The sequence below is a fragment of the Stylophora pistillata genome, chromosome 1, assembly GCF_964205215.1.
Source record: "Stylophora pistillata chromosome 1, jaStyPist1.2, whole genome shotgun sequence".
NCBI classification, from domain to species: Eukaryota; Metazoa; Cnidaria; class Anthozoa; order Scleractinia; family Pocilloporidae; genus Stylophora; species Stylophora pistillata.
Window position 1 is genome coordinate 10018853 of NC_142519.1, and position 10840 is coordinate 10029692.

Sequence of the window (10840 nt, forward strand, 5' to 3'; positions counted from 1 at the left end):
GCAAAGGAACTCTACTAAGACATATTTTACCATTTCACCTTCCAGAATGTTCGTGTCGTTCCAAACTTTTCTTGACGCAACACCAACGCGCGTGAATTCCTTAGTTGTTTGATACGACCTCTGGGTCGACTCTGGGATAATGCATTTCAGAGAGGGGGGAAGCGTGTGAACTGTTAAGGTGAAAACTGTCCCTAACTCGCGAGAAGACTGGTACCGATAAATGAGCAGCTTATTTAATATTATGGGTGGTGTAACAGTCATGTAGTGGTTTGTTATTCAGACTACGTCAAATCACGAGGTAGTTAATGAATACATGGCATATCGGTGCCAGGTGAGCGTGCTATCGATAGGGAATAAATGGTATGTCCGTTTACTTGAAAAATAGAGTTCAATTATGTCGATCATTTACAGTCTCATAGCTCGCGGTACTACAGTTCTAGTCGACTACACAGAATCTAGTGGCAACTTCCAACAGATAACAGGTTCAATTTTGCAAAGGATTCCCTTGCACGACGATACTAAATGCACGTATGTTTCGGGAAGGTAAGCTACTTGGGAATACAAAGTTCGAACTTAGATAACTGACTGGGATGTAGCAAGGATAATAGATCGGCAAAATTTTGTTTTAGTCAGAGCTCTAAAAAAAAGCTTGGTATTTTCGTTAAGCACTACTTGTTTTGAGTCTTCTGCATTATCGCACACGTTAACGTTGTTGGCCGTCGCCAGCTATAAGCCATTGAGCTTATATAGTCAGATGTCGCAATCAGTTGTCTCACGGTGATAGCCTCGATTTTTTTGTGCAAGTAAAATTTCCTCTTTGTCAAAGGATTTTTCACGTAATTACGATACAACCTTGCTTCAGTCAGTTGAAAACGAGTTTTCTTGTTTGGTCCTGACAAAACGTCACCCATAGTTACAGTTAAGCGGAAGTGGATGGGAGGGAAAGTTTTATTTTACCATCTTCACCCAGCGGTGACTGCAGCAGCCAATTCTGTTTGCGGAAAATGGAAAAACATTACTTCTGACAAGAGATCAGCTTACATTGAGCCTGCCTAAGCCAGCTGACATTTGAACTGATTTTCAATCGTCATTTGAAAAGGATCAGGGTATATCTGAATTAAAGGTATCATGACTTCGATTACCCCTTCATAAAACATATTGACACAATGTCATGTTTCTTTTTTTGTTTTCAAGCTACCATTTTCATGTGATAGTTGATGATGGACTCGTATATCTTTGTATGGCGGATGAGGACTTTGGAAAGAGACAGCCGTATGCATTCCTTGAGGAGGTAACCTTTGGAATCACCTATGACAAAAATTTAACTTGTGGAAGGGAGCTAGTGATATGTTGATCAAATAGACCATTTGATTAATGCCTCTCTGTAAAGGTTTTTGTCAAGAAATGCAGTTGCAGGAGAATTGTAAACAACTATACACCGATGTGGAGGTGAATAGTTGTGGGTATTTACCATGCAGTAAAGTGGCAAGATAAATATCCACCACAGTTGTGAGGTGAATAATTGTTTTAGCATGTACCTGAAGGAATTTGTTTTTTTGTAGTACACTTATTCTGACAGCTTATCAAGGATTTATAATATTTTGTTTAACTACCAGTAATCATGTTTTTGTTTGCCTTTCTGGTGTAACCTACAGATAAAACGAAGATTTGTTAACAGTTCACTGAAGCAGAGAGCAATCTCAGCTCATGCATATGAATTCAGACGAGATTTTGGACAAGTACTAGTAAGTCAAATGGTAAGACAACTGGAAAGGTCTGAGTTAATACAGACATCAAGAATGCCATCACTGATACCTACCTTCAGGTTTTTTCGTTATTGAAGTTGAGCAAGTGCTCTGAGTAAGTTTGTGCTGTTTTCCAAATTTGTATAAGTCATTACCAAAACGTAATTTAATAATAATGAGAGTCATGGTGAGTTTTCTTGCCAGCATTGTGCCACTCCTACACACATCCCACAAGTTTTTCTTTTGGTTCAAAACAGTCAAAGTATTGTTTTTGTTAGCTATAAACTGTCTTGCTGTTGCAGTCTTTGTACTCTGATCCTGGATATGATGAGTCAGACCAGATTTCCAAAGTACGAAGGGAAGTTAATGAGGTCAAAGATGTCATGACTGAAAATATAGGTATGGACTGCACCTTCCTCCTGAGATCCTGTGATGCATGTCTGCAGAAAACAAACATGTACAGCTGTTCCAGTCCTTGGTGCATTATATCCTTGGCTGAATGATTTTGGATTCTTCACAAACAAAACCAAAGCCGAAGTATTTAGAGTAACCACTCTAATGTATCACTCCACTAGAAGGCAATAAGAACTCAAAACAAATTATTAAAATGCTTGAAGCATGGGAAGATGGAAGTAAAAGAGCCATAATTGGTTTTAGATATACATCTGATTATAAGAGAATTTGGAAGAAGGCTTCTAAACAAATTACATAGCAAACCCAGGGATTCCTGAATTACTTCTGGTACTTGTTTAGTATGTTTACTCTGACTATTTCCATTAACTGCTTTTATCGGTTTTCTGTAGAAAAAGTTCTTGAACGAGGTGAGAAGATTGATGTTCTTGTGGGAAAGGCAGAAGAACTGGATCAAAGTGTAAGTTGGCTATTTACACCTAAAAGCACATGTGTGCATGCACTATTATATATACTTGACCATTTCACTTCCAGATCTCATTAGTAATTCTCCTTACTGTCAGCTACACAGTTTTTATCATGTTAGTTTGGAGAATTTGGCATTGGATCAGATAATAATCCCCTAATGAACATTTTTCATTATTCACTTGATTGCTTGATATTGTAAGGAGAAATTCTGCCTTGGTCACTCATGGGAGACTGTTAAAGGTTAATTAGTTTTAATATTTGGAAAGACTCTTGATTGCTAAAATCATATGTATATCGTTATGTAGTTTGTTGTCTCTCAGCTAAGTGGGCCTTCTGATTTAGTTATTGTATCTTTCCAGTCTCAGGTGTTTCACAGACATTCAAAAAGGTTACGCAGAGAAATGTGGTGGAAGAACAAGAAGATGTGCCTAATTTTGGTTTTTGTAATAGCCGTTATAATTGCAGCAATAGTATTGGCCGTTCTTGGTGTTGAAGGAAAACTAAAATAATGTGCCACTATTGAACAAACTTCACATTTTTATTGATTCTACATACAATCTGTCGTTATCTTTCCAGTTTACAGTGTATGATTCAAAGTTATTGAAGTGTGTAGAGCTTTCTTGATTACTACAAATTAAAAGAAATCCTTCTCGGTGTATATGAGAACTAACAGTATAAAGTTCAGCAAAATGTTAATGACCAACTCCCTATTAGTCTTAGTTTTTGTATCCTTTGGTTACAAACATGACCAAGAAATTAGCACTAACTGAAACAAGCACTAAACAGAGCAAAAACAACACAATCTTTGTTTTGTATCCTTTTGTGGCCATTTCTTTTGGCATGTCACTCAATGCAGAGAAGGATTGCATTTCATCCTGAAAAAGGGTGCAAAGAGGACAGACTATACTTTCACTCTTGACTATCAAAAATGTCTTCAAAAGTTGTAAACTATCATCCATTGTAACTGTTACCCCAACTTAAGTTGCTCTTATTGAGGCAGCTAAGGAGTTGAAGCTTGAACTGATGGCAAATTTGTAAGTTACTCCAAGTCCCGGCTTTGTTGCTTTCATGAATGAAGACCTCCTGTAAGTAGACACTGTCCCTTATTTCTCAGATACATGAGCATAAAATTTTTAACATATGTCATTCAGATTCTTCTCTAAATAGGACCCTTTCCTGGTTTTAGGCACTGTTTACAAGCAGGTAGGGTAACCCTAGTGCTAGGGTTACCCTGTCAGGAGGGTTACCCTAACGCTTCCACATTTCTTCTTTTTTTCATCGACGTGTTTACAAGGCAGCTAGGGTTACCCTAGCACTAGGGTAACCTTAGCTGAGCGCTAGGGTTACCCTAGCGCCAGGATAACCCTAGCTGCCTTGTAAACGCTCTGCTGGGGATAACTCCCCAACCCGGGACAACTTTTTACATGTTTCCAGACCCTTTGAACATTGATATCAATGCGTGCAGTTACCAAGCATAGGTAAGTTGTCCTGGGTGGTAGGGTAACCCTAGGTGTGAAATTTTGCTTGTAAACCCGGGCTATCTTTGACCCGCCTGCAAGGGTAATCCTAGCACAAGGGTTACCCTCCTTGCTTGTAAACGGGGCCTTAGTTGCTTATACTTACAGAAGATTCAACTGTTGTTATCAAAGTATGTCAGGAATCCTGCCCTAGAGGTGATTTATGGAAAATTATGTTGTTGTAACATGTTATATTTGGCTTAATATATCATGATCATATTAATTATCGTGTGCTTTTAATCATTACATGTTAAAAAGCGAACTATAAATTGATAAATTATTATTAATTATTGGGAAAGTTTTTGGTCACAAAAAGAGGGGGTGGCAGTGGAGTGAGCATGTAAGCACAATAAAAGATCACTCTAGGAAGAAAGGACACTTTTTAACGAAGAGCTAAAAATGATACACTAATTAGTTCATTTGTTGTTAGTAGTTATGAATTTTGAGCAAGTGCAAGTACAGTTACAACTTTTTAGGTAGGATATTTCTTTCTTGAGTTCTTGGGTATCAGCAATGAAAAAAGAAGAAACCTATAAATATATGCAGTCTTAAAGTCCACATGACAGTATATTTGATTAGTGGCCATGATTTCATCCTTCACTATTTGATATGATTTAGAAAGTTAAGTAAAACATGTAAAAGATTGATATAATTTTGATATAACCATGTAATTCAAATTTATAAATAAAGGCTGATAGTTTCTGAAGAAACTGTTTGGGGCTGTGTCAGTGGGGTTAACGAAATATTTTCAATATATCGACAAAGTTGAAATGGTAAATTGGCCACCGTTACAATTATAAAAGCTGACGTTTTGAGCGTTAGCCCTTCGTCTTTCACTCCGATGAAGGGCTAACACTCAAAACGTCAGCTTTTATAATCGTAACGGTTGCCAATTTACCATTTCAACTCTGTTGATATATTGAAATTAAATCAAATTTACTTTTAGAATTAATGAATGTGATTTAAATATTCATAGTAGATCCTTGATTCATATTAATGGTCATGTAGCCTGGTTTGCAGGCTCTAAAATAGCCATTGCATTAGTTTTTAAGTCAGGCATTAATACAATGATGAGGAAAGTATTTGCAAAAACACCTTTTGGCACCTGGCACAGCCCATCAGCTTGCCATCTCAACAATAAGATAACAAGAACTAAGTTTTTTGATCTGAACTGTAAAATTTTTTTTATATATGAATTGTCTAATTATTCTTAATCTCAGCTCTAGCATTGGAGTATATGTTAGCTACTGACATGGTAAAGTAATGGTTAATTTTGAACAGTATATCCCTACTAGATATATTTTTCCCCATACTTGGCTCTTGTCAAAGCTTGATTAGAACTAATTTGCATTTTATTAACCACCAGTTGAGTATTTGTAGGCAGCTTATCCAAGGGTATTAATTGTTTATATTCTGGGTGTTTAACACCCTGATCCAAATTTATTTAACCCATTGCCACTTACGTGTAACACGTGCCGACGAAAAGTCAAAATTTTGGAGAAACCAAGAAGGCAAACACAATGCGCAGTAAATTTTTAAAAATCAGCTTTTCCAAAAAACAAGCTGCTGTGAAAGAGGACTAATTAAAGAACTTATTTCCGGCGAAAAAAGCGATAGGTGTATATTATGTTTTAACTCAAAAATCAAGATGAAAGATAAAAATCGCTAAATATTTTCGCATGTGTGAAAATGGGCAGGTGGATCATATTTCAAAGGGAATATGCAAATTTGTTAAAATTAGACTTGTACTGATTAAACAGTTACTGTAGTATCACCCTGTTGATTATTGTTTCTGATGTTCTTTTTTTTTCAAACAATGTAGATGCAACTTTTTTTATTGAAAAACTGTTTTCCTGTTTGTGCAAAGTTTTTCTTCCCTGTACCTTCCTGTTCACATACATTTTAGGAAGTATCATGAGGCTTCTGAAAAATCAATAACCAATGTAAATAAAACCCTAAAACTGGTTAGATTTTTTTAAAATGTTTGTTATTTTGAATTTTCTAACTAACAAAAATCTTACAATTTGTGTATGTCTTTACAAAATTGTAGTACCTCTTAGTTTATTCCCAGCTAAAAAAGTGCTTTTGTTTGTTTTTCAACCTCCTCTACAGTAACTAATGTAAATGATTATTTAGATACCTCTTGATCCTGAGTCTGTTTACTAAAACAGTAAGGAAATATAATGAATAGTTTATGTGACTTAAGTTTTCTTAAGTTTAATCAAAAGCCCTCGTCGAACATACGGAGGAGGGTATAACTGAAAATTCACACGATATCAGTTCTTGAAAGCGTGCAGTGTGGGAGAGAACAATGTAGGACCGCAATCCGTGCACACCGTCGAAGCTGTAGTAGATAAAAAGAAAAAAAATGATTTTTTCGGCATCAAGGTAGAAAGTAACCTTGATCGGAGTTATGCTGGAATGTGAAAACAGAACACCTGCGTCTATATTGAGTAATTTATAGGAAAAGCTCCCATTACTTATACTTTGACAGACCTTGAAGGTCGTTAATTGTTGACAAGATGCTTTCCAGTGTCTCAGCCAGCCCTCTCCGATGCACGCGAGGTTTCCTTTCAAGTTTTCTTGGTTCGGCTATATCTTTAAAATCTAAGAATGATCGTTTTTCAACACCTTTTGCACTCATTCCAGTTCTTGCTTTGTTTTCTCCTCTGCCTGGCGTTTTTGCTTTGTCATTGTGCGCATGCCCGTGAACAATCCTCTGCATACTTGCCTTTGCATGGTTCAACTCATTTTGTCTTTCTTCGGAACCCACCACTTCTTTGAGTCGGACGCTCTCAGTTTTTTCTCGATCTTTAGATGATGAGGGGGTCTCAGCGTTAGGAGTCACGGAATTAAGGTTGCCTTCATTGTGCTTTGTAGATGACGTTTTCATGGCAATAACCTTGTGAAGCTGCCTGTGTATTTTTGAATGATCTTTAGTGACTTTCACAAGCTTTCGGACCTTTGTTACAAAGTTTGCGGCGTCATTGAGCACTGCTTTTGCCTCATCCACCACTTTCCGTGCGTGTTTGATAACCCCTTTCATGGCACTGCTAACACGAGGGTTGCTAAGGTTAACATTCTTCATTCCTGTGATTGGAAGGATAAGCCTTGTAATTTGTGACATCTCCATCCCTTCGTCGTGCGACTTTTTCTTTCCTGGTTTTCTCCCAGAAAATAACCGTCCGACAAGATTCTTTAGCTTAATCCCAGAACCCGAAGGTTGCTCGTCGGCTAGAGGATTTCTCGAGGCCTTTTCATTCCCGGCAGAAGACTCCTCGTCACTTTGATCAGGATCAGTTTTTCGTACCTTTGTTTTGATTTTAAAAAGCTTCGAAAAATCCGCTCGTTTCGAAGCCACGCTTACATCTTTGGGCAGCTTGAAGCTTGTTTTGTACTCGGGCCACTGTCCTTTCATACTAAACTTGGGATGTTTTACATTGACTGTAGCCAAAATAGGGCTGTTCATTGCAAACATCTCAGCGTTATCATTATCCACCTGCCAGTCTTCTTTAGAAGTGGCCTTCACCTTGGACTCGGGCAATTCATAGTGTAGATTTGTACCCACTGAGTTGGCCTCAACGTGAATTTCGTATGACTTCGATCCTCCTCTGAACCCTTTTTTTTGTGCTTGTATCTCCAAGATTAGACAAAGTAAAAAAAGGACGATGAGAAGACAAGTTGTCTCGGCGTCCATGTCAGATCTTTGATGGAAAAATCTGTCAAGAAAGTCGTTTTACTTTTGCTTCACTGTGCTTATTTTTGAGCTACCCATAAATCACTATCGAGGCTTGCATAACTTCGATAAACCATTGTTGCAATCATTCTTCATCGTCTTTGCAAAAGATATAAAATCGACATTGTAGCATGAAATATGAAAGAGAATAAAAGACCAGTTACGATGCCATCATACATTTATTATGAGTTAGCACTTGTGGTAGATTCAGTCAGGGAGAGTGTAAGTGTTCGTACTCGTCCTCTGTGAACAGGTTAAGCCAGGTTAAATCAGTTAGACACTAATTGCTTTAGCGATTGGCAAATAAGTCCCACTTTGCCGTCAGATCCTGTGATATTTTAGGAAAATATTGCATTGGATCACTGGATAATATAACTTCCATGAAGAGTGCAAGGATGTGGTTTATTTGAACTTCACCAAAAAAGGTGTTTGATTTTCTGTGTTCGCTTAGCATGTCGGAGACCTGCTTGTAGGTGCGGTCTTCGAGATCGTATTTCAGATAGAAAACTTCCTGAGGAGAAATTATGTCCCAGTCTTATTCATTACGCTACAAGTTTGTTGAGTTGCGCCACAAGCGAAATATTCCAAGAGTCATTTCAATATTTTTGTGAGGATGTGGATATGATTGAAGTCAACATGGCCCCTTGAAGGCAATGTATTGACTGAGTGCAACTCCGACTAGTTCTCCAGTATTTTCGACCAGGCCGATGAGAATCAAATCCCCCCATTTTTTTTTCATCCTCTTCTTTTTTTCCCTTTTTATTTTTTCAAATTCGAACAAACGATACTACACTTTATTTTCAAGTTCAAACACATGGAGAAGTTTACTGTAAAAAGTTAACCTTTTGAAGTCGTCCTTAGAAAAAAAATGGCAGTTCTTGCTCTTTTAGAATCCGACATGTCTTGATCCATTAAGTTGATTGCATTTCGGTTGAACTGCATGTGTAGTTGACAGAGTCAATTAACTCTAGTTTGATCGCTGTGCAGTAAGTGAACATACCAAATAAGACTTCAGAAAGCTGTCTGAAAGCAAGCTTACATCTTACTTTCACGTTTTAAGCCTATGATGAAGGAATCTATAAAAAACCAGGAAAGATTTGTTGCTGCTCGACGTTTCGGAATCATCATGACTCCATTATCAAGAGACTAGTCAACTAGTATGCAACTAAGGAAAGGTACAAGATAACCATAAATTACAATAAACGGCCTAAACAAACACCTTGGCGCGGATAGAATCTGTTTGCACGTTCAGTGTTGGTTTACGCATGCGAATGTATAACATTTCTTTAACGAGGCAATCAAGTTTGCCTCTGCCTCGTGAAAGAATTGTTTACATTTCGTGATGATGTGAAATTGCTCAATGAAGCGATCAGACAGTTCACTATTGGACCTATTGTGTTGGAGGTTATAATGTTTGTAAATCGAAGATGACTTTCTAGTGTGCCCTTCTACGCGCTCGTGTAAGTGACCAAGTGTGTAACCCATATACCCTGCATCACACAGGTTACATTTAAATTCATATATGAGACATTGTAGGTTGACAGTAGGGGACTTAATTTCTTGTCGCTTAAGTTGTTGCTCGAGCTTAGGGCTTACAAACACTGGTTGAACAGTGACGTTCAACTTGGAACTTAGATTGTTCAGTTGTTGTTTAACATACTTAGCTGAAGACTGGTCCTTGAAGGGTAACACTACTCTCACAGTCTCCGATGGTACATCAGGTGATGGGCAGGGCTCTTGAGATGAAATCCTTCTCTCGCTTGATTGTAGTTTCAATCAGTGGCTTTGGGTATTTCAAGTTATGAAAAACCCTTCTAAGGCGGTCACATTCCTCCGAGAAGAATAACCGTACCAGTTAGAAGATAATCGATAAGCGCGATCCACCATGGTGTTAACTAGGCTGCGCTTGTACTTAATGTCAACATGACTCTGGAAATGCAGAAGGAGACCCGTGTTGGTTCTTTTGATGTACACCTTGCTCTCAATCTTTGGTGTACGGTTAAGTAATTCAATGATGAAGGAATCAAAGGAAAATACCAAAGTGAATATCTAAGGCGGTTAAACTTGAGTTACTCACCCCAAGCTCCCACTCTTCGGCTCAACATCTGATCTGATCTGATTTAAAACAAATTTTCGTCCTCAGTTTTTCACGAAACAGGATATTTTTTGTTTCAGATTTTTCCCTTCTTACTTAACACTATCCAGAGAAGTCATGAAAAGTCGCTTTTGTTACTGTGGTCTATTATCCCAACTAGGAAAAGACATCAACTCGGCTCAATCAGTCAAAGTTCTTCAGTGGAGTAATCAGATTTTGATCCCATGCGATCTTTTGATAATTATATTTCTACTGTAGTATCGTCTTGCATGTCGAAATAATCTCAAATAAGCTGTACGTATAAGATTCATTTTCGATAAACAACCACTTGAAACAATAAACGCCCTTATTTTCAGTAAACTATATTCGTAAATTGCGATACGTTCAAAACTTTGCCGCGCGAATTATCTGCAACGTAAAGAAGTACGACGATATCTCTCCTGTATCATAGTTCCCCTCTACAAACTATGCCTGTATTAAGAAACTTACGTTGGCTCCCTGTAAAAACACAACTCATGATCATTGCCGAGATGCTACTTTAACATTTAAATACATGACGGGTCAAGCGGCGGAATACTTAACCGTCTATGTATATAACTAGTAAAGGTAAAGTCTGTTTACGAGCCTAGTGGCTCATTAGGTCGGTGCTTAAACGCTTATCCAGGCGGCGGTTGATGATGACTTCCGCACAGGTTGTCGAAACGTCAGTCACTACCACCGACAACAGTCCTCAGGACTACACTCACCCGGACGATCAGACTACACCTTCACATGTTACCCCCGGGTTCAAGCCATTTACTGCACTCTGAAATTATGCTAATTAACAATTATTCCACGAACGCGCGTTGGATATGATATGATAGATAGC

At 38.0% G+C, this 10840-nt stretch overlaps 2 protein-coding genes and 1 pseudogene across 3 annotated transcripts; 1 reads left to right on the forward strand and 2 right to left on the reverse strand.

The window, feature by feature from the left end:
- Positions 1–283: 283 nt before the first annotated feature.
- LOC111322034 (vesicle-associated membrane protein 7B) lies at positions 284–3282 on the forward strand. Its single transcript, XM_022925070.2, has 6 exons — positions 284–543; positions 1195–1291; positions 1656–1757; positions 2048–2144; positions 2549–2616; positions 2984–3282. The coding sequence occupies exons 1-6, from the start codon at positions 395–397 to the stop codon at positions 3131–3133; spliced, it is 663 nt and encodes a 220-aa protein (XP_022780805.1). The 5' UTR covers positions 284–394; the 3' UTR covers positions 3134–3282.
- A 2678-nt stretch (positions 3283–5960) lies between these two features.
- Positions 5961–8026, reverse strand: LOC111322019 (uncharacterized). 2 transcript variants are annotated; one of them, XM_022925056.2, is made up of 2 exons: positions 6638–8026; positions 5961–6485 (listed from the first exon to the last, which is right to left on the reverse strand). In XM_022925056.2, the coding sequence occupies exons 1-2, from the start codon at positions 7836–7838 to the stop codon at positions 6418–6420; spliced, it is 1269 nt and encodes a 422-aa protein (XP_022780791.1). In that variant the 5' UTR covers positions 7839–8026; the 3' UTR covers positions 5961–6417. The 2 variants fall into 2 exon arrangements, with proteins under 2 accessions (XP_022780791.1, XP_088591647.1); XM_088735521.1 differs by having other exon boundaries at positions 5961–8026.
- Positions 8027–8543: 517 nt separating this feature from the next.
- Positions 8544–9882, reverse strand: LOC148741169 (uncharacterized; annotated as a pseudogene).
- Positions 9883–10840: the final 958 nt, after the last annotated feature.

Bases quoted from the DNA above. Each gene is read 5' to 3' on its own strand.
- LOC111322019 (XM_022925056.2), bottom strand. From the start codon at position 7,838: ATGGACGCCGAGACAACTTGTCTTCTCATCGTCCTTTTTTTACTTTGT. The intron at 6,486-6,637 runs GTCTGTCAAAGT...TATCTACTACAG, and splicing joins AACAATTAACGACCTTCAAG to CTTCGACGGTGTGCACGGAT.
- LOC111322034 (XM_022925070.2), top strand. From the start codon at position 395: ATGTCGATCATTTACAGTCTCATAGCTCGCGGTACTACAGTTCTAGTC. The intron at 1,758-2,047 runs GTAAGACAACTG...TTGCTGTTGCAG, and splicing joins AAGTACTAGTAAGTCAAATG to TCTTTGTACTCTGATCCTGG. The intron at 2,145-2,548 runs GTATGGACTGCA...GGTTTTCTGTAG, and splicing joins TGTCATGACTGAAAATATAG to AAAAAGTTCTTGAACGAGGT.